Source organism: Triturus cristatus, chromosome 1_2 (genome assembly GCF_964204655.1).
Source record: "Triturus cristatus chromosome 1_2, aTriCri1.1, whole genome shotgun sequence".
Taxonomy (NCBI): domain Eukaryota; kingdom Metazoa; phylum Chordata; class Amphibia; order Caudata; family Salamandridae; genus Triturus; species Triturus cristatus.
Window position 1 is genome coordinate 1,045,768,584 of NC_140580.1, and position 23,899 is coordinate 1,045,792,482.

Sequence of the window (23,899 nt, forward strand, 5' to 3'; positions counted from 1 at the left end):
GAGAATGACAGAGCTTAATTCACCATTCTTATGGGTAAATGTATTTGACCAATGGGTAGAGTAGCATAGTTCATTTCATGGCTTATTAGATCAATCATAACATCAAGATTGGTACTCTGCATGGGTGAAAACAAACAGAAAATGTAAGCTTCGAGTTACATGACCATAGAGCAACTAATGGATACTTCATCCAAATTTCAATTTGAATCTGCGAATGCTTGGTTTTCAGAAAGACATAGCATATTCTACAGGTGAAGAGTATTTATGAAAATCATATTAAATAAATGATCTGCCCAGAACGCATCTTAAGGTTTATGTGTTTGGTACAGAAAATAGCAGACACAACCCATAAGAGAAAACAATTTCAAAATATAGGACTTACACTTTATTTTTACAATCATTTTTACAATTTATTGCTTTTAGTTTATTTTACATCTGAACAAAATACAAATGTATTACATGATAGCGCAGTAAGTCCAATAATTGTGACAAAGTATGGATCGTTGATATATATTTGCTGCCAGAAACTAGACTGCCAGAACCACATTAGGATTCCAAAGCAAAAACGGACATTGGAATCAGACGTCATGATGCGGCACACATTTACAATCTCTAGCCTAGGAGCTCTTTGGTCTTTGTCACTAGATGATTGTCCATCTCTGTTGTGATGTCTTCTGCCATCTGCTGAACCTGTACCAAGAAATAAGAGCATCTTGCTTAGAATGACTACGAATTTGAAACTTTTATGCAATAATTAAAGCCAATAGCGACCGCATTATGTGTTGATACCGCATATGATCTTGTCGAGAGATTAACAGATACCTATTGTAGAGCATCTGAACATCAAAAGGTTCAACCATTCTTGAACTAGTGCAATATAGACATTTCCAACATAACAAGGTGCCAACAGTGGAAGAAGTGATTGTGTTAATTCTACATGGCGCGTTAACATTTTCTCGAGTTTTATAACGTGGCATGAGATCTGTATATATCCAAATGTTATAGTCCAACATTACTATTGGAAGAAATAAGGTTCTTCTTCCTACATATCAATATAGAACCACACTAGTACAGTGAACACACACAAACCAACTTTTAAAATTGTTACCTCTATATCTAGGTATCTATATAAATCTACCACTGCCACCACACAATATCTGTGGAAGTATCCTATTGTCTGTAAGCATTCGGTAACTTCCTTACTTTCCTACAGTCAGGCTACTCTAGTGAAGTGAATTCCCTTGAAATCTTAAATCACATGCATCACGCTTCAAATGCTAAACGTTTCCTTGGTGGTACTTGACAAGTCCAAATTTTTGACACTGTTGTCCGTCCGTTTTATCTTCACTCATGCTCCTCTTGGATATCCATGGGACTTTACCCATCTTCTCATCTCAATCATACATTCAGCTCTTGTTTCTTTATCCTCCCAATCTTCCCATAACAGGGTGAAGTTAGTCAACGTCTTAATCTCTAGACTGAGCTACTCCAGTTGCTTAGATTTGTGTTTCTCACTCTCCCTCATCCGCATGTATCCGAAGTGCAGAAATGCAACACATTTTACCACATTTCTCATCACCTGTGTTAGATCCACTCCCTCCCAAACATCTAGAGAATCTAATTCTGAACCCCTGCAAATGGTACCAAGACCTTCACTGGAGCTGCATCCCTTGTAGGGTAACTATTGAAGAATGCATGCCTTGTGCTCACAAAATCTTACTGAATGCGGACTGATATCAGAGAAAGAATAACAGAAAAACTAAAAACATGATATGAATAATCTTTGCATCACTGTTGTTTGGAAGGTATATGTTACACCACACAGAACACAAATTCAACTCTGAAGACAACAATTTCAACTGTACCAAATGCAAAGTCATATAAGCAAGGTAATTGAGGATAACTGACTTTATTCCACCTCTTTTAAGCATTTTAATTATATTGCTGTTGAGTTCACTGCTAACGTGCTGTGTAGTGATATAAACGATAACATGAAAAACGGAGTTTGCAGTAAATCAGCATGGCAAACTGTAAAATACCTTTACTGTCTCATGGGTACCACCTAGTTTAGGTGGAGCCTGATCGAAGTGTTGTATCTCGTCTAGGGGTTCTGGCAAACCCACCAATTGCCATTGGCTGTTGTGTGTCATTTAAAAATGCTGGCTTGTTATTGGTGCATTTGTTTATATGTCCCTACTTTGTGGGCATAGCTCCCTCGCTTGTGAATTCAATCGATGAAGGTTTTGTTTGGCCATCGCACTGTTCAGCGTGTGATGGCCCCTCCTCCTGTAATGGTATTGTAGCTGAATATACTGTTTGGTTCCCTCCCACCTTGCAGCTCCCAGCTGCACCGGACTTCTTTGTAAGTACTCTTCACAGTTTTGTTTTTGCTGGGCTGCCTGCCTTTCAGTGAGAATCGATTGGGTTTTCTTTAATTATTTACTGTGTGCTTAATGTTTCCGGACTGGTTTGTTAGTTGAGGTGCACTGTGTTAATATTTTATTACAGCGCAGCATCCTTGGCTGGCGACCCAGACAGCTGCACCACCCTGTCCGAAGGGCTGCCAACCCCAGCTTCCGGTATGCCCCTTCACGGTACCGCGCTCCCTAGCACACTCGCCAAGCGGCACCACTGCCACGCCCAGGGCTGTGACAAGGTGTACGGCAAGCTTTTGCATCTTAAGGGCATATGCGGACAAACAAACTTTTATTCTTGTGTTATGTTCCTTGTTTTATCTGCACTGGATATGGAAAATGTCCTATGAGCGATGTCTTACTTTTTTTGTGTCACACGCAGCGCTTTATCTGTTAACTATGCAAAAAGAACAATTGATGGACAAAATGCAGAAGAATGTCATACATTCACCCCAGTACAGAGATCTGGGCCTAAATCCATCGTTTTTTTGCTCACCATGCCATTCCAGTTTCGACCCAGCCATATGAAAATCAGTCTTGACCGTGTGCCCAATGGGAACAGTCCAGCCCGAACTGCCAGGCCAGGTCCTTGCTGGACTGGAAACAAACATCCTAGGACCGGTTTCGGGCTTTCAGCCCTCATCAACCAGGAAAGCTTGACTTCAGTGGCATGGAGAGCACGCGACCCACGTCTGGGCATACCCGTCCCACTCGGGGTGACAAATGCAAAAAGAACAATTGATGGACAAAATGCAGAACAATGTCATACATTCACCCCAGTACAGAGATCTGGGCCTAAATCCATCGTTTTTTTGCTCCTCATGCCATTCCAGTTCGGACCCAGCCAAATGCAAATCAGTCTTGACCCTGCACCCATTGGGAACAGTCCAGCACGAACTGCCAGGCCAGGCCCTCCCTGGACTGGAAACAGGCATCCTGGGACCGGTTTTGGGGCATCACCCCTCATCAGCCAGACTAGCTTGAATACAGTGTCACAGGGTCAAGACTGATTTGCATATGGCTTGGTCTAACCTGGGGTGGCATGGTGAGCAAAAGAACGATGGATTTAACCCAGATCTCTTGACTGGGGGTGAATGTATGATTTATTCAGCATTCCGTCCATCATTTGTTTGCGTAGCACTTATCTGTATCTATGGCGGCTGGACCTTTCACCAAGCTTGATGTTGATGTTTAACTTTCATTCTTGTTTCGTCTGCACTAGATAGGGAAAATGTCCTGTGGCCGATGTTTTAGTTTAATTCTCGTGTCGCACGCGCATTATTTGTAGGTATGGCGGCGGTGCCTTTAGCCACGCTTTATGTTTAGCTTTCATATTGTGTTACTTGTTTTGTCTGCACTGGATATAGAAATTGACCTGTGCTTGGTGTTTTACTTTCATTCTCGTGCGACGCAGCGCTTTCTCTGTAAGTATGGCAGCCTGCCTTCTGCCAGCTTGATGTTTAACTTTTATTATCGTGTCATGCTACTTGTTTTCTGTGCACTTGTTATGGAAAATGTCCTGTGTACAGCTTAACGCCTGAAATCAATAAGTGCACACTGTTGGATTGCAAACACACTGAACGGTGTGTGACTTAGGGGAACAATTAAAAAATCATTATTCAAGATGACATGGCATTTAATCATCTTGTGATTACAATATTCAAAGGGGTTCGTGCTTGTGAATTTCTTTACTGAGAAACTATGTGGCACGCTTTTTCCTGCAGGGCTCCTGCTTCTTTATGGTCTAATCTAAACGGTGAAGCTATCAGCAGGATTATTATTGACCGTAAGTAGCGTTAAGTGACAAACGGCTGCTTTCTTCTGGCATCATAAACATGTGTCCTACTGTCACAGAAATGCTATCTAGTCAGTCAGCAGTGAACCAAAAAATAGACGTAAAATAAAAAGTTAACAATACATCTCCGTGCTATGTTCCTCGCGGCCCACTTGGCGGGTTCCCTCCCGCTAGACCAGCGTCTAGCTACTATCGTGGTTATCCATAAGGAGGGGAGGCCACGGGACCGGGTCACATCCTATCGGCCTATTTCGCTATTGAATGCGGAGCCCAAAATCCTCGCCAAGGTGTTGGCCAATCGGCTGGTCGGCGTAGTGTGTGACTTGATTCACCAGGATCAGTCCGGCTTTATCCCTCATCGCAATACAGCGCTTAACCTGCGGCGTTTGCATGGGGTGCTCGCACGTGTCCCGTTCATACGAGAGCCGGCCATTTTGGCGTCCTTGGACGCCACTATGGCGTTTGACACGCTTGAATGGCCTTATATTTGGGCGACGCTCGCGAAGTTTGGGTTTGGCCCAGGATTCATCAATTGGGTAAAATTGTTGTACTCTGGCCCGCTGGCGCAGGTGGTTGTGAACGGTAGAGTGTCGGCTCCGTTCGAGCTGGGCAGGGGCACGCGGCAGGGCTGCCCGTTATCGCCGCTCCTTTTCGCGCTCGCCTTGGAGCCCCTGGCGGAGTGGCTGCGGTGGGAACCTTCTATTCGTGGTCTCCGCTGGACCCCCGAGTATGAGGACCGCGTATCTCTATACGCTGACGATATTCTCCTGTACCTGGCTTCCCCACGTAAATCACTGATAGTACTGGTTGATGTATTGCATTCATTTGGTCTTAACTCCGGCCTTGTCATCAACTGGGCTAAATCGTGCGTCTATGTTCTCTCTGGGGAGGATCCTATCCTTCCGCGGGGCTGTCCTATCCAGATCGCCCCGCGGGGATTTCGGTACCTGGGTGTCTTCATTACCCTGGACGCGGAGGCCCGATATAGTCAGAACTTGCTTCCCCCCCTCCAGCGCCTGAAGGAGGATGTCGCGCGTTGGAGGCGCTTGCCGCTCTCGCCGCTCGGCCGGGCGGCATTGTTTAAGATGATGTCGCTGCCGCGTTTCCTATACGCTCTGCAGAACACAATGGACGTCGTCCCGGCGCGCTACTTTCGCGAGGTGGAGAGTTTGCAGCGCCGACTGTTCTGGGAAGTTAGACCGCGTATCGCCCTGGCGAAGCTGACGCTCCCGTGGTATGACGGGGGGATTGCCCTCCCGGATATCAAACGGTATTATTGGGCCTCCCAGCTGGCTGCGATTAATCACAGCCTGTACGGGCCCGCTCTAAACCCGGCTTTTGAAATGGATAAGATGTTACTGCCGGGTGGTGATTATAACCGAGCGCTTTACTCCAGCTCGCTTGACGCACGTCTGACGGGCCCCACGCGTGTCATGGTACGAGTGTGGCACACGGCTAATGTGGCGATGGGGTGGAAAGATCGTTTGACCCGGGCGGCGCCACTATACGCATCTGAGCAGTTGGGCTCCCTGTGGACCTCGAAGGGCTTTGAGAAGTGGGACATGATAGGCATCAGCAGGGTGGGTGATCTCTGGACGAGGGGGGATTCAAAACGTTCGAGATGCTACAGACAGAATTCCAGTTGCAGGACAGGGAGTACTTTCGGTATATGCAGATCCGTCATGCGCTATGCTCCGTATTCCCGGACGTTGCCTCCATCCCGGAGTATTCCCCTCTGGAGGATAGAGTGCTAGATGGACATGTACCGGACAGCACGATTTCATTAATCTATAAAAAACTTATCAATGACCGCTCGGGACTGCTAACTAACCTTCGTGAGGCATGGGTGGCCGATGGATTGGAGCTGGATGACGAGGACTGGGTATCTGCGGTGGCCTCCCCGAAAGAGGTGGCCATACCGGCCCGCCTTCGCTTCGTCCAGCTCAAGATACTCCATAGGGTCTATGTTACGGGGCCAAGGCTACTGCGTATGGGCTATGCTGTGGACGGGTTGTGTAAGCGTGGGTGTGGTTCGTTGGGGACCTTTCTCCATATTTTGTGGGAATGCCCGGAGGTGGAGCGATTCTGGCGTGGTGTGCATGAGGTCCTGCGGGTGGTTACGCGTGTGTCGCTGCTGCCCGAAGCGAGGAGATGCCTTCTGAATGTGTGGGAGCCAACCGACTACTCGGTGCCGCAGACGCGGTGGGTGACTCTGGGATATATGGTGGCCAAACGCGACATTGCTCAACTGTGGGGCTCCCAGAGGTCGCCGACTGTCTCGGCATGGAAGGATAACATGGATTGGTGCATGTTTCGGGAAAAGGTGGTGTATGTTGCGAGAGGTAAGCCTGGGACATGGGTGAACGTATGGGGCCCCTGGAACGCCTACCGCGGGGGAATCTGTACTCCGCCGTTATTGCCCGATCCGTCACCGGCCCCGTCCCCTTAGCCAGCTTATCTCCCCGGTTCAGGGCACTGAGTCCACCTAATCCCCGTCTTGACCTTTCCCCCCCCTTGATACTCCTATGGATTGGTAGGGTCCCCCCTCTAGGGGAGCGCATGCTGCTGTTTCCGATTGTGGGTTGCCTTGTGGATTTGTTTTTTGTTGTTATTTATATTAAAATGAAACCGTTATGAGGGGTCCGGATGGCGTGGCTACCACCGCTTCTAACTCCTGTGCATTTCCCTTTGCCGCGGCATGCGCGCTATTGTTTGTATCACATGCTCCTTTTGCTTGCTAGCGGCCGGCCTGAAGGTTGTAGGCCCATCTTTGTATATTTTTTGAATTTTGTAATAAACGGTTTCAAAAACAAAAAAAAAAAAAAAAAAAAGTTAACAATATGTTACAGATAAGTGTCTCTTCACTCTTTAAAAGTCTGCAAATCAAATTTATGTGCAGGATTTTCAAAGAATTTGACTTGTAACGTTTTCACATTGTGGGTTCCCACAGCTTCAGCAAGCCCTCCAATAGCTGTGAAGATGACTTTGATTGGTGAGGGCAATGTACTTGGTTACACAAATTTATATGCGCCCAAAAAAGCACTGCTCGGTGCAGAGTGACAGGTGCTTCATATAGATGGTTAATACAGATAGTTCAATTACACTCAAGCCAAAGTAAAGCATTGTGAGACGAAAGAGTCTTAGAGGGAATCATCTAAGAAATTCACTGCTTTTCGCTTGTAAGTGGGATTTTTTAACTGCAAAATACCAAGCATTCAACTGCTTTTGATTTGGAGTTCAGTTTACACCAAGTATAGTTTTTATTTTGCCCTCCAAGATGGGTGCCTCCTGGTAAATTAAAACAAAATGGACACCATATCATAGTGCATTTGCACGTATATTTACTGAAACATGAACCCTTCTGTGTCTGTCACCAAGCTGGAGCAAGCCACTTTGCTGAAGTGCGCAAATTTCACATTCTCTGTGTGTGAGCACTTTTTATAATATGTATTGTTTATTAAATAATGGGTAGTTCCTGTCACCTGCTATACGTTCCATCCTGCATTTTAAGATTCATTTTTTGTATTTTAATTCATCCATTCACACCCCTTTACGTTAACATAGCCATAGGTTTACTGTACAGTTGCTATAAAAGGTTATAATATGGTATAGCATGCACTTTTTTTCTTTAGATAATCACTTCCTCCCAAAACAAAATTTTAAAAAATTGCCATTTACAATGCCAATAGCTCCAGCTCCAACAAACGTGAGACCTAATGCATTAAAAATGCTTGTTTTCTTATTCTAATCTACCCGTGCCCTTATCACCACTGCATCCATCTTGAGTTCTGAACTGTGTTCAACAAATTCAAACATACCTACCCTGCAGTATTCCAGCTCAACCATATGCCTTTCCTCAAGACTCATAGTTCCTCTAACTCGTCCACCACCTCCACTATCACATCATGTTTTATGAGATGTATTTGTGTCCTCCTTCTCCAACACAATAGTAATCCGAGCTCTAGCCCCTTCACTTGCCTACAGACTTTTGCTCTCCAAAACGTTTCTGCCCCTCCAAACAGTGAACATCTTGCCACATCTGCTCACTATTGAATGTGGAATGTTTGAATTGGGGCATTACATTGCCCTTTCATCACTTGTTTTTAGAATACCCTGGATTACTTTTTAAAAGCAGGGGTGTGAAATTTAATAAAATATCTACTTGTCCATGGGGCAGGTTGCTTCATAAATCTACTTGTCCTGTAACAAAATCCACTTGTCCCTTTGGTGCCATGTAGTGCAGGGACAAATTATGGCAGCAATATCATTATATAGGGGCTCTGATATAGCATCTCTGAGTATGCCAAGGCTCATACCATAGTAGTGTTTGAATACTTGCAATCCCCTTATGTTGCCACGTTTCCGCAGATCTACATACTGGGGCTGAAGGTAGTGGTAAGTTTCAGGGTTAGAATGCCCTTTTGAGTCTGCGCAAACCGACTAACTTGCATGTTTTAAGGGTTTTCAACAACTCTTCTCTAATCTTTTCCCATACTGAGAAATGTTGGAAATTTACTCCTGACAATGGCAGACGAAAACCTTCTTCCAGAGTTGGGAAAAAGGTGGTTGGAGGGAAAGTGAAGTGACACTCAGATTTTCGCATGAGCAAATCTACACAAGCATATTTGCTCATGCTAAAATGCGGTTCACAAATATTTTCTAGGAGTCCTATTTCTTGTCCTCATGCTGTAAATTCTTGGGAATTCATGAAAGCCGTATAGATGCACTTAATGCAAGGACATATACCATGGGTGCACTGTTGAGACTTTCTTTAATAATTGGGCCCCTAATTTGGTCTGGCGCTGACCATGACCTTTTGCGTTCATTAAAATTCTGTCTCGCTCTACGTATCGGCTGGCTTCACTGTGAGTGAACGCATTCTGCTCTTTCACAAGAAGCATATCGGCACACAAAGTAGTTTGTTCAGTGCCAGCAACTACTGTGGCAGTGTGTGCTTTTTGAGACCAAAAACTATTTTTGCTTTTGTTAATGTTTGTTATAATGGTGAGGGTCCGGCAGCTCCCACACCATTAAGGTTTTACAAAAAATATGCCAAAACAAGTCACACATTGACAAAACTAAAAAGGTGACCACCAATTTCAGACCTACTGGCTTTGCCCAAGTTTGTTTATTTTTTACCCCAAATTCTTATTGAAACTGGTTACATTGATTTTCCATTATGAATAGGTATGGGAAATACTAGCATGCATCAACACGTTACTAAATGATGCTGCAAAGAAATGGTACCTGAAATTTTACAGTAGTTTAGCTGAATGTTTTTTTTCCTGCTTTCATTTTTTTTAATGAACATTTCATTTTGAAAGCAAAGAATCATCATTGTTGCTTTTCAAGCTTTTCCAAATGTGTGCATCAAATCAGAGAGCATTCTGGGAGCATTATATATAGCCTCATATTGCTAAACTTTGAAAACGTGTGTACACATTTTTATACTGGAACCACTGTCAGTAGTGCAGTCAGAGCTTACAACATTTACTTAGACCGCTCACCATAATAATAAAGGCCTTCAATTAATGAACCAGAAATACAAGTTTGAACAGCATTAACATATGGACAAAAATATTACCTTACCTGCAGACAATGCCCTTTCCTGATCCACAATGTGGTACTGCACACTGGCAGCCAAATGGTTTGTGCTGTTAAGGGTTGGGCCTATTTGGCCCAAGGACAAATTACACATGAAAACGTGATGCCCTCGACCCCAAACAATTTGTACCGGGCATCGGGCTATAGGAATTTCACATCCCTGACTTTTTGATCTTTGAAAAATGACTTACACCTTCAAAATACCCTTTCCTTCCCACAACACACCAGACTTCCAATAATTATCTAGACTGACTTGAAAACAAGGAGACAGCATTGCCATCATGTTTAAAGTCTCACCCATTGTCGCTTCCCCTCTAGTTCTCTGATCACTGACATAGAGTCCCTCCTTTTCATTCTATGCTCTCATGCTCGGAAAATGACTATGAAGAAACCTTTTTTTTGAATCTCTAGAGCTCTTACTCTGACTGTTCTGTCCAAGAAGCTTTACTTGCAGTCAGTTCCAGATTTTGATTTCCAGTGTAACTGCCCCTACCTTGTATGAAGTACGTACCAAACTCTGTTGCTTTAATTTTTCTTCTGTTCTTACCTCGTGGGATACAAGCTCATCCATTTAGTCTGGACTGGTTTCCCAACTCTTATACGCACTGTTCCTTTCCATGGACTTATCATGTTTCTTTAAATCTTATCTAACCTTATACCGAGTATGGTATTCCTAAGGTTATTCAGTTCTTGTTACAAATGTACTGGAGAACATGCACATGTTCTCCAGTACATGTATATGTGGAAATCACAAACTGAAAACAGTAAGGAGAGTGATAGATCAAACGGTGTTTGATGACTTACAGAGGGTATTGGTGTACAGTGCTATTGGAGTGGCACATTTCAACAAGAGAAACAAAACTTAAATCACATAAACAATACTTTTGCTCACATCTTTCACTCTCTAGGGGAGATAAATACCTGTTTCTCTAAAAGCTTAATGGTGTCTTCTGAAACGCTGTTCTTAGATTTTCTAATTTCAATAACAGCGTTTGATCGAACTCTCCTCAGGGAATCCTTAGCCTTATTGGTAATTTGTTTGGCAAGTTTTGCTAGGTTCTCTCTGTGTTCTCTTGTGACTCTTCAATAGAAAAAACAAAGAAAGAATATAAGAGTGCATATAGGCATGCATGCAAAGTCATTTCCAGCTTACAACTTTCAAGTGAATGGAAATTTGTAAATACCATACCTGTTTCTAGAAATTTTTGATCAGTTTATAAATGATGTAACATCAAGAGTCACTTTTTCAGGGGGCAACCAGGTATCTTCAATAAGTCTATGGGTTCCACTAGTACCATAAAATAAATGCACCTCACTATTGTACATTTAAGAGCTCAGTGGTCATAATACGGCGGTACATGGACAGTGAAACCTACAGACCGGCACGCTCATCAGGGTGGTGCCTTCCCTTGTTATGTTTTATAACTACTGAAGCAGACACAATAAATCTTTAGGAATTATTTCCTAGTCAGCCCAGCAATTGGGGCGACCAATTTTGTGAGGTCCCAGGCAGATGGAATTTTTTGCCTACACTTTGCAATCAATACACTTTGGGAGAGACCTCAAACCTACTTTGGATATATCACCAAACGTATCGCCTTGAAAAAGTCCAGGTGGAAGAAAAAAATGTCGGCTGCGGCATTGTTGGACAACATTGTATGGAAATCTGCTTTTGGAGTAAAAAACTTCGTGGAACACCTTGATCTGTGTGGACTGGAAATAATAATGGGCTACAAACATGAGACTTATCTTACAATTGGAATAGTGTGTGCTTGAGTGCAATTTGTGTTCTTCATGTATGACAAGGAAGAACTTCTAACATAGGATCCAAACAAGACAACAACTGTCCAAAAACACACTACATGGTATAGCGTGCTACCCATATAGGATAGTGCTTCAGCACCCTACATATGTGTACTAAGGGCTAAATCAGTGGTACAATACAATACTTTGTGAACAAAAACAGCTTTAAATTCAACATGTTATCAGGAAAGCAAGGTAAAACAAATACATTTTGGAGGTTAGTACATAGCACTGTGCATTTGCCTCATGGCTAAGGCATTCAAGCAGAACACAATTCCTAAACCAGAAATTAAAATGGCAGTGTCAGCAAAGTAAATATATCAAATAGCACATACTAGCCCTAGTCTGACAACAGGCTATTTGTTGCTGAATCACTAAAACCTAATGACAACACAAATGGGACAACAGAACAATCCATGGCATGCCACAGCCTAGATGGACAGTTCATCCAAACAATAGTGAATTATGAAGAATACAGGAAAGCCAATAACTCAAGGAAGCGGATACCAGGCTTACTCTCTCGTTGTACTTCTTAGTGTACTTTTTGGAAGAACTGATGACATGAGGTCTTCCAACACAGATTAAGCTATTATTAACCAAAACAACAATAGGCCAACCTGACCTCATTTTTGGAACTGGGCTTACAAGCATAAATAGACGTTGAAGCTGGAAACACCTCACGAGCTAACCATGTTCATTCTCCAACTTTTATCTCACAGTAGAAATTGAAATATTGACAGTTCTTGAACTAGATTGGCTTGGCTTCAAGAAATTGACAATAAATGTTACCATCCTTTATAATTAGAATGTGTTATTGTATAAAGCCTTCATACATTTTTTTGATACAACAGAGCATATACGATTTTTATAATCAATCGCCATGGTTATTCACTTAATCATCTGGGAGGAGGAATGGCTGTGCAGAACTTGAGACTTTTAAACATTCCAACTGTACAACATATGCTATCTCAGCAGCAAACATTTAACTTATTGAGCTTTCGTATCAGCAAACCATATAGCTTGATGAGCTAAGAGTAATAAAGGTATGGATTTAGCACAGAACCTGATCCTATGCTTTTCAACCGTACATCAAGGTTTTCGTATATTTTATTTTGTAATTCTTTGAGTTGGTATTTATTGGTTTCATTTAGTATTTCTAAGAAATACTGTACATTGCGGAGAGACTATAGTGCACAGGCATTAAAGTTTCTTAGACAGAAACCATCAAGTCCAACGGAGTGAAGGAGCAGGACATCGCTACGAGATGTCCTGTGTCATGAATGGTCAAGTGATTAGACTGGCTGCATATCACTGCATTGCTGCTACGTATGAGAGGATGGTGGCTTCTGAAGGCTTTTAACTCTGGAGAAAGGCTTCTGCAGGAGAGCCTTGGGTCAAGTGCTTGGGCATTTCAGTGTACTGATAACATTAGTGGAAAAAACTTTCTGGCACTGGAGAGCTTGCAAATGGAAAGGCAGTCGGTGTGCAAGATTTTATAGTCAACACTGACATACATATCAGATGCAGACCGCCATGCACAAGAGAAAAAAAAGGTCTCTCAATGTGGCTGAAAAGGGAACATAAAATCAAATAATAATCAAAGCATTTTACAGAGTGGAAATGTAGAAAACAGTAAAACATAATACCAGTTACGAGGTTGGACATAGGAGTATATTTGAGTGTTGTAGTTACTTTTTCCCTAACTGCCATTTACACCTTCTAGAAAATAATGGGGGTATTTGTTGTTTAAATTGGATATGTTCCCATCAAAACTAATATCACAGACTGATTAAAGTAGTAGAAAAATAAATGCTTACGGAGGAACTTGTACTCGGATAATCGTCCCATCTACTTCTGGATTAAGATTCATTTTGCTTTCTCGAATTGCTTTCACTGCCGCAGCTGTACTCTACCAACAAGACACAGCATATAAGTTAGTCAATGATCATCTCTAGACATCAAAACTGGATACAGTGGTAATACTGGTTAAGAGAGCCTTGGATTGCTGGTTGAACTGTGCACACTTGGGTCAAGGAAGCACAAAAATATGGTCTAGGATTAGGAACAGTGTATTGATTGAGGCAACACTTATCTGGCATGCTCAGTAAAAAAAAAAAAGATTAGATTAATTATAAACAGATACAGGAACAAACGTACATAGTGGGGGTCAGTTAACCCTTGGCAGGAAAAAAGCATCAAAAAAAATTGACCGTTCTCTTGCCCCACCAAACTGTGTGATTCCCGTTCCTAATTTGAGGCGAAGGAATCACTGACTTGACCACTGCTGAAGCCACAGTCAATCAAAGGTGGCAGCTTGTCAGACGTATAGCCGCCACCAGCTGATCATCAGGAGGTCTGCTTCATTTTGGTCAGTTTTCAGGTGCATATTTTACCTGTCCATGTCCACAATGAAGGACCAGGCAAGGAAATCAAACAATGTCCCTGCAAGCGCAGAGAGAAAACCGCCTACGCTTCGGGGTCATTGGGCGTTTATTTCTCTGAAAAAGTAGCCTGTTTTGGGGGTGTTCACCTGAAAAGCCAAAAATAAATACCAAGTGGGGTGCACCAGCATCGTGGCAGATGCATTCTGGACAGACTGATTTCAACCCGGCAGACCTCTGTGGACATGGCCATATGTGAGAGATATCACTGGATTTGATCTTTCCCAACATCAAAGTGCCAGTATCAAGTCCCCCTGCAACAACCTAGTGATTGCAAGGACACACTAAATATCATTGTAGCATATGGGAAATGGGGCTTCACTGCAAGAAAATTATAATGTGACTCAAAGTCTCAAACAATTACTTCCCTCACGACCTTCTACTAAATACCATTGGCTTGGAGAAAAGAAATACAATCAAAGTGATTTACTTCCTATCCCTTTAATGAGGATCTGAAGTGTGGAGACTGCCAGTACCACCGACCATATTCTTAGATGGATCAATGTCACTTTGCTATGTAGTTCATCATGTCTAGTAAAAAGATCTCTTTAATCATAATGCTCCAGGAAATTCACATTCACGACATTTATAACATTTGTTTTTTCTTTTTTATTACACCCACGAAATCTGCCCTGAATGCAAAATAACATTAACGACGATTGGCTTTTAAGTGGTAGAAACTCACATTTCTGTATTCGAGCTGAATCAAATTTGCCAGTTCCTTCATACTGATTAGAGCCCGGGTTTGAGATGCCAGAGTCTTCCTGAAGGGTTTTGCATTACTAATTCGCAACTGCTTTTTTTCCCCATCAGAGTTCTCCCCCGACGGTATTTGCTAAAGTTGACATTGAGCTTTAAGTGATGTCTCTTCAGTATACTATGATAAAGTGTCCTTGGATTCTGCACTATCTACACAAAGTTTCTTTGTTAAGTTTAAGATGTTAAAAAAGGAAATTGACTCATCACTTACCTATTCTTTTCTCTTTGCCCTCTCTATTTTATTTCAGGCCCTCCACTGACCATTCACATTGAGTCTCTATCTGCATATCCATCTGAATAATTTTGTTTACTACAAGGCTTGTCTAATTGATGTCTTGCCTTGGTTCATTAGCTACGACTTTCACGGAGGATATTATTTGAATTATGTCAACTGTGGATCGGCTAACTGTGCTGCCCCATTGAACTTAGGCAAAAATGGGCTTTTATATGCAAACCATTTGAAAGTATGACTATCTGGAACACAGTTTAATTAACTTGAATTAACAATGCACACTGTGGTAGAACAGGTCTAAGCATTACATTAACCACCCTCCCTGTATGTCCTTCTACACAAGCATACTGCTAGCCTTTTACCAGCAATGTGAGGCCGTGGAAAGGTTCCAGGGCCAAGTACGTGTGCAGCCTCCAAGGCCCTGATTAAGACTGTAGGTGCTATTTAGCACACCTGATAAATAACAATAATCATTGGGTGCAATAAATAGAGCCAATCACCAGCTTGTGGGGAAAAACATGCAGATTTTGATTTTTAATGCACTAAAATCCACATAGTACGGTAAATACCATACACATTTCCCTCGTTAAATTTCGGCAGGTTTGAACTATTCAGGTATTTAACACATCCGATAATTATTGTATATGTTAAATACATTTTAATTCTGATCGATGCGTAAACATGGCTTTATGCACAGGTCGTAATTAACCGACCTACTCATAATCAGGCGCCAAGTCTCCATTTGTCCGGCCATTCATGTAAAGTACCACAATGTATTTCAGTCACTACAGAGTAAAACACAACACAATCTCTACAACCATCCTACCTCGTTAACACACCATCTTCACCCATATCCCACACACATGCTATAAAGGACCTGATGAAGCAGGACAAGGTAGACTTAACAGTAGATGCCAAAGGGCAACTCTCCCATAAAGATGATTGGCAAAAATGACCCTTCCACTAGAATTAATGCTGCCACCCCTACTTATCTCTCAAACCTTGTTTATACAAAACCAGTCACCCTGAAAAGATGGGTCTCAATTATATATAGTGCATGAGAAGCCGAAAGAGCTTGCATGAATGTTGTGTTCTAGAGGGGACAAATCAAAATATCTGAAGTGACACGCTGTGAATTTACTGGCAGTCTAAATAAGACCACGCGAGTGACATTTCATTCCAACAGGCTCCAAAAGCCGAAACTCTCATTATTTAAGAGTTATCATAACTGGAAAGTCTGCAGCCAATTCTAATTATAGTATTGCTCTCTTTCTTATCTTAACTTCTGAGGAAGGGAATTGCAAATTGCTCTGGCGTTGGAGCCCATTTAATTTATTGGACTTCGCTGATTTTACAAAATGTATCTAAATAAAATCCAGAGTATAAACCTGGTTGAGAAGGCCGATCACATTCAACCTTTTTCACTTGGCCACATTGTGTAATCTAGGAGAAACCCATTCATCTCGCTGTGCCTCATTCCCCTTGTTTGCCAAAACTTTGAATTTTTATGAAGTTAGATATCACCAACAGAGTATCCACTTTTTACAAGTAGACACACTTTACAAGTCTTGTCAGCCCCAAATATTATGATCAGTATTGAATCTTAAAGATACTGAAAGACATCAAACATGTATTTTGATTAGGTCTTTTGTGTTCAAATGTTTAGCTCAAGCCTGGGCAGGACATGCGCTGCTCTGCGAGCCATACTGTATTCAGGTATGAACTTGAAGCTCCGCACATATTTTTGTGTCATTGTCCTTTGAAAATAGTGGCTTTTCATTGGTCAATAGGCTCAGTAGTCTCTCCTTAGCACCGCCTGGTCTCATTTTGCAACCTCCCATGAGGACACCACCTATTACATGCGTTGTTACTCGGTAGGCTTTAAGTATAGCCTACCGAGTAAGAGGCACATTTACTGCCAGCCACGCTTCTCGCAAGCAACGCCTACAAGTACAAAGTGCGTGTTTACGCACCGCTTGTAGGTTTTCAAAACACATAAATAAAAGGCATTGTCATTTACAATGCCAACAGCTCAAATACTTGCAAATGCGAGACCTATTGCATTGCAAATGCTTGTTTTCTTTAGATGAGTGGCAACAACGAAATGCAATTGCTGGTCCTCCTGGGTGGCAATGGGTCCAATTTTACCTCAACCTTTCAAAACTGCATCCTGGAGGTCTGGAAAGTATTTGACACTGAACTCGGAGAAGACCAAGGTGCTGATGCTGGGCAATCGAATATCTGCCTGCGTTCATCTTGGTGGACTTCAGATTTAGGACTAATGCTAGTTCAGGTCACCAATATCAAGACTCTCCGCATTACTGGTAGCACCTCTCGAATATTTGAAACCGCATATCAACAAACATGCATTTAAATGGTTCTAATTCTTAAGCCCCTCGAAAAAGAAATCCTAATTTTTCTTTCCCCTTAGGGCAAATGGAGGTATGCCTATGCTACCATTGAGAGAAACCAGAATACATTTTTAGAAATGTTAGAAATGGGATCCTGGTTGGCTGAGGCTTGCATCCAGGCCAAGCAGGAACCACCACTCCAGTCAGGGTAAGCTAAATACACAGTAAGATAACCTGTGCTCACCCTCTGGTAGCTTGGCACACAGCAGTCAGGCTTTTCTACAAAGGCGATGTGTAAAGTATTTGTGCAACACACACACATATAAAGTCACACACACAGTAACACAATGAATACACCACTAAACGACTCCACAAATGTTTAGAAAATATAGAGAACATTTATCTTAGCAAAATAAGACCAAAAATGACAATTCCAATCATGAGAAGTCGAGATACTAATTTTTTTTTTATTTCAAATCTTTTTTATTGAGAAAGAAATAAAGAGATGACAAGGACATACAATAAATGACAATAAATGACAATAAATGACATGTGCAATCCCCGAACAAACAGACCCATAGGACCTGAAAACTGGCAAGTCGATAGGGGAGTCGCCCCCAACACAGACATATATGGAGTCATATTCCTCATACACATAGTAATAAGATCCGTAAGTCAGGACTATAATTCTGACCCTCACGTCCGAATAACATGGACGAACTTGTATCAAATGAAGTGAAATTAAATGAAATGAAATTAAATGAAATTAAATTAAACTAAGATATGTCATGAATCCAATTTCGTCCCCCAAACTCCAATTGCGCTATGGTGAGTGAGCGCCATGCCAGCCAATGCCTTATATCATGTGTGGTACCTTCCGAGTCCACCACGCCCTGTATTCTATAGCCTAGCAGCCATAATTCTGTCTCTTCCATTCAGGGCGGGTCAAATGAGAACGAAGAACTGTCCAGGGATTTCCAGAGCCTCCTATTGGGAGCGCGCCACGGGGTTGAGTGTAGAGCTGGGTTATCAGCTCTTCTTAGAAACGAGAGCCATTCCTGCCAAACCCTGAATGAGACCTCAGAGGCGCTCTTCCATTTACATAGTACCACCTTGCAAGCTAGAGTAAGCAAAATATCTAACAACTGACGGTCATTGTCATTATGAAGCTCTTGATCCAGCACCCCCAATAGAACATAGACAAACTCTCTTTTAGATTTGATCTTGAAAATATGATCTATGCAGTCAAACACTTTTCCCCAAAATAGTCCTAGCGCAGAGCACCCAAAGAGCATATGAGCTAAGTCACCCACCGCTGAATTACAGTTCCAACATAGGGGGCTATCCCTCAGATGCAGTCGATGGAGTTTTTCTGGCATCCAGTATGTCCTGTTAAGGAGCATGTATTTGGTTTGGGCCAGAATCGGGGAGATCTTATTCGTTAGGGCAGCAGCATGTATCAAGTCCCAGTCAAATACCAAACCGGTAGAGTTAGGCTCAGATTCCCACTTGGATTCATTTTTCTTGTATGCCTTCCTTGGGGCAGGGAGGAGTAATTTATAGATTTTAGAGACAAAGTTATCCGACTTCATAAGTCGTGGAACCTGGGTCTTAAGCCAAGGGTCGCTCGAGTCGAGGGAGCGAGTAGACAAAATGACCTTGAGTTTCAAAAAGTCATAAAAATCCATTGGTGACAAATTGTGGCTGGCCTGAAGCGAGGAGAACGGCAATGGATGCCCTCCCTCAAATAAGTCCTTCACCAGGTTAATGCCTTTCTTAGACCAACCCCTCCACTGCATAGGTTTCCCTACCATCTTAAGCGATGGATTATACCATAACGATACCATAGTAGACTTTCTCCATAACAAACCTACTTTATGAGTTTGATCTAGTCTCAGAAGCGCTCTTCTAGTATTTAGTAGGATGTATTTGGAGTGGGGCAGATGGGATAGATCCATTGAGAGTAATGCTATTAGGGGGGCATTACCAATCAGCGATTTTTCAATCGCAATCCACAGCGGGGTGTAGTCCGCGTCCTCGTTCAGCCACTGCGCCCCTTGCTTACACAGAAAGGCCGTCTGATAGTTCCTAAAGCTAGGGAGACCCAAGCCGCCTTTTCCCTTTGATAGCTGTAGCTTCTTCATTGATATCCTGGGTGTCTTCCCTTGCCACAAGAACCCACCAAATAGCCCATCCACCTTTGTCAAGAAGGCCTCCGAGAACGTCATTGGCAACATGCTCGCCAGATAATTTACCAATGGGGTCACCATCATTTTTAAGGTTTCCGCCCTGCCCCACCATGAAAGTAATTTCGGGGACCACCCCTCTAGTAATTTAGATATTTTCTTCAGAATCAAGCTTTCGTTCACCCCCAAAGTTGTGATTAGATCTTTATCAAATTCCAGCCCCAAATATTTAACGCAGCCTGGCTGCCACGTCAAGCCTGAGTCCCCCATAATCTCTCTATTACCCAAATTATTCAACAATTTAACCTCTGTTGTATCTTTATTCAACTTGTATCCTGACACCCTGGAGAAATCGTCAAAGGTAGAAATGAGGGCCGGTATAGCTTCTTCCGCCCTTTCTGATACTATTAAGACATCATCCGCATATGCGGTCAACTTTATTATACAATCTTCAAATGGGATTCCAGCAATACCATCGTTATTTCTCAATTGATAGAGAAAAGGTTCAATGGCCAATAAAAACAGTGAGGGTGAGAGAGGACAGCCTTGTCTGGTGCCTTAGTGTAATTGAAACGGGGAGGAAAATGAGCCGCCAGCTCTAACTCTCGCAGAGGGACAAGAGTAGAGAGACATCACCATCTTTATAAAAGTGTGACCCAGGTTGAACTTATTTAGGACTGCATTCAAATAGTTCCAATCGACTCTGTCGAATGCCTTCTCGGCATCAAGCGTGATTGCAACAGTGGGGGTAGATAACAGTCTTGCCCTTTCGAGTACATGCGCCAGTATTCTGGTATTATCGCTAGACAGTCTATGCTTCAAAAAACCCGCCTGTGAGGCATGTATCAATTTGGGCAGGACCTTTTGAAGCCGATTTGCCAGAATCATGGCTAGAAGCTTACAGTCAAGATTAATGAGGGAGATAGGCCTATAATTCTTTGGTAGCGCTGGATCTTTCCCTTCCTTTGGCAGTACCGCAATAATGGCTTCCGACAACGTACCCTTCACCTCCCCTATAGTACTGATTTCTTGGAATAAGTGTAAGAGTGGTCGTGATAATAGTGGGGAAAAGCCTTTGTAGAATCTAGCAGTGAACCCGTCCGGTCCGGGTGCCTTACCGCATTTTAACGATTTAATGACCATCTCGACTTCCTGGAGTGTGATGGGACCGTTAAGGTCATCAAGATCTATAATGGAGAGGGAGGGAAGATTGCAGCCATCCAAATAACCGTCAATTTTGGAATTGACTACCTCCGTATTCTTGGCATAAAGTTGCTCATAAACTTGTTTGAATACTTCCGCTATCTTGACCGGGTCAGAATGTGCTGTTTCCCCCTGATCTTTGATGGAAATTATCGTATTTTTTTGTATTTTAAATTTGAGGTATGCAGCGAGGCTCTTCCCTGCCTTGTTGGATGCACAGAGTTTGAATTGCTTCCTCTTAGTCAACCAAATCCCTGCTCTCTCACTTACTATTTTGTTATATTCATACTTCTTATTTGCTAGTTTATTCATTGTGTCATCTTTCCTATCAGACAAGTGTTTCTTCTCTAGCGCGGCAATTTCTCTTTCTAAAGTCTCCAGAGCTTTATTGTGTTCCTTGTTAATAGCAGATTTTATTTTAATAACAACCCCTCTTATTGTACTCTTTAGCGCCTCCCAACGAATCAAATCAGTAGTATCTCCCCTACCATTATGCTCTAAGTATTCTCTAATCGCGGTCTCTATCGCTACCCTATGTTGTTCTTTATCAAGGACCTCCTCATTAAACCTCCAGATTGATTGTCGAGTAGAAGATTTAACGTTGGAGATGGATAAGGAAATACAGGAGTGATCGGATAAAACCCTTGGCTCTATAGATGTTCCTTCCATTCTGGGAATGCCATTCTTTGTTATAAATAAATAGTCGATCCTGGAGAATGAATCATGTGGAGGAGAATAAAAGGTATAGTCCCTCCCATCAGGGTTCTGCAACCTCCATGTATCTACCAACTGGAATCGAGTACACAGATTAGTAAAGGCCTTATGAGATCTATTGCTACGAAAGGAGCATCTGGAATCCCTGTCCAGTACTGGATCAAATGGTAGATTAAAGTCTCCTGCCATAATGTTTATGGCTGAATCCGGGATAGTCTCAAGTTGCTTAGACAGATCAGACCAAAAGGTTAGGTCGCAGGTATTAGGGGCATAAACATTTGTCACATAAAATTCAGTGTCGTCTTTAGTCAGCTTGGTCGTGACCCATCGCCCTTTTGAGTCCGAGTTGGAGGAGAGCAAATCTACGTTAGATTTTTTTGCAATCAATGTCAGGACCCCATTTTTCTTTCCTATCGCCTCAGACCCTGCGACCTCAACAAAGAATTTATTCCTGAGAGTATGAAATTGTGAGGCCTCAAGTTTAGATTCCTGCAACAACACAATATCACCTTTTTGCCTGCGTAGATACTCCAGGACTTTCTGGCGCTTAACTGGCTGATTGAGACCCTTGACGTTGAGAGAGAGTATTTTCAAGTAATACATTCTCGTTACGCCTATAGGAGTATCAATAGTGGATAATGACATAACTAATCAAGAGCCAACATGGTGGATTGTTAACAAACTACCTTTAAAAGTGTTTACTCGGTCCTCCCTCATTCTCTCCCAAAACACCCCAACTCTCACAGCACTGGCATGAAGATAGAAGTACAATCGGCAAGGGCAATGACAGGAGAATGATGTTAGACCTGGTATGCATTGCAACTGGACATAAACACTATCAGGATCGTGACAGCAACCCTGACATTGACATTGGCAGTGGAAAGAGTTTGAGTCTGGTGTGCATTGGAACATGACAGAAACACTAGCAGGGTCGCGGCAGTGCAATCGACATAGGCATTGGCAGTAAAATGGACCTGGTATGCACTGGAACATGACATAAGCAACAACAGAAATAAAAATTAACACAGAAAACAAACACGCACCCCCCCCAATATCCCTCTCCCATCCACCCACCCCCCCCTCACCCTCCCAACCACCCTCCCCCACCCCTCCACCCCGAGATAAACTAGTAGGCACGGTGACACGGAAAGACTAGTGTCCCTCCCATGGTCACAATTCGCATTTGTGTAGGCAATTCGGGAATTAACCCAACATCTAAACAGCCCAAACCTGTGCGCCCATTAAACAACCGAGCCTATCCAGGCAACAACTAACTTATACAAATAAAGCTGACGCTAGGTCACCTCCCAGTGGGATTATCAACATTAATCAACATTATCAATCTTAATTACCCACCCTCACTGACCATAACCCATTTTAACAAAAAGGCACATCCGAGCCGACCAATGAGCGATTAGTAGATATGAACGATTCATGGCTAGTAATCAACACTCGAACAAAGCACAAGTCACCCAAGAGCACAGAAGAGAAGACTTGCCTCCCCCTCTAATCCATGGATAGAGCCCAACATTGTAGCATTGTAGCAGTGCAGCAGTGCATCAGGACCCAACATTACATGACCACAAATGACACAACGGCATAATAATCTGCTATGGAAACAAAGAGTCCTGCTTAGATGAGGAAGTAGAGGCCGCCGATGACGTGTCCATGTGAAGCTCCTCGCCTCCTTCCAGACATTGCCTGAGCTTTAACGGATCCGTGAAGACCTGCGGAGAACCTTTGATAAAGACACGGAACTTTGCCGGACCCACAAAACCAGATTGGTGGCCCAGCGACTTCAACTGTGGTCGCAAAGCAAGAAAAGCCTTCCTTGTGTCGACAGTTTCTTTACTGTAATCCTGTGATATGTACACTTTACTAGATTTCCAGAGTACATGGTTATTTTTGCGCACAAATGATAGTATTTGTTCCACATGTTGGTAGCGCAATGGTTTACATACAATAGGTCGCGGTCCCTTCTGTCCCGGCATGATCCTGCCCGGAACCCTATGCGCTCTATCAAATTCCAGTGGGTGATGAAAGTTAAGATTGGTTGCTTGCGAGAACCATGCCTCCAAAAATGGGACACAGGACCCGTATGTTTCTTCTGACCCCTCTGGTATCCCAAAAATGTGTAGGTTCCCCCTCCGATTTCTGTCCTCCAATTCCGACAACTTCCTTGACATCTGTTCTGTGGAAATATGTAGGCGCTTCAAGGAGCTACAAGTCTTGGTCTCCGAATCCTCGAGGCGACTGATTCTCGATTCCGACTCCGTCAATCTGGCATTAGTGTCTCTGATGTCTTTACGGATGGCTACAATTTCTTCTTTTGTAGACTTCGCAATCTCTCTCACCTCCTCCAATCTATTTAGTATTATGTCCATCGTGTCCGTCACA

General features: G+C 42.8%; 1 protein-coding gene across 2 annotated transcripts in view; it reads right to left on the reverse strand.

Moving 5' to 3' along the window:
- Positions 1-384: 384 nt before the first annotated feature.
- Positions 385-23,899, reverse strand: part of MRRF (mitochondrial ribosome recycling factor) — a 141,790-nt gene continuing 118,275 nt past the window's right edge. For both annotated transcript variants that reach the window (XM_085612193.1, XM_085612202.1), the window contains exons 6-8: positions 13,434-13,525; positions 10,735-10,894; positions 385-690 (exon numbers count right to left, since the gene is read on the reverse strand). In XM_085612193.1, the coding sequence (XP_085468319.1) occupies positions 613-690; positions 10,735-10,894; positions 13,434-13,525 (330 nt within the window). In that variant the 3' untranslated portion in view covers positions 385-612. The remainder of the gene's footprint in view (positions 691-10,734; positions 10,895-13,433; positions 13,526-23,899) is intronic.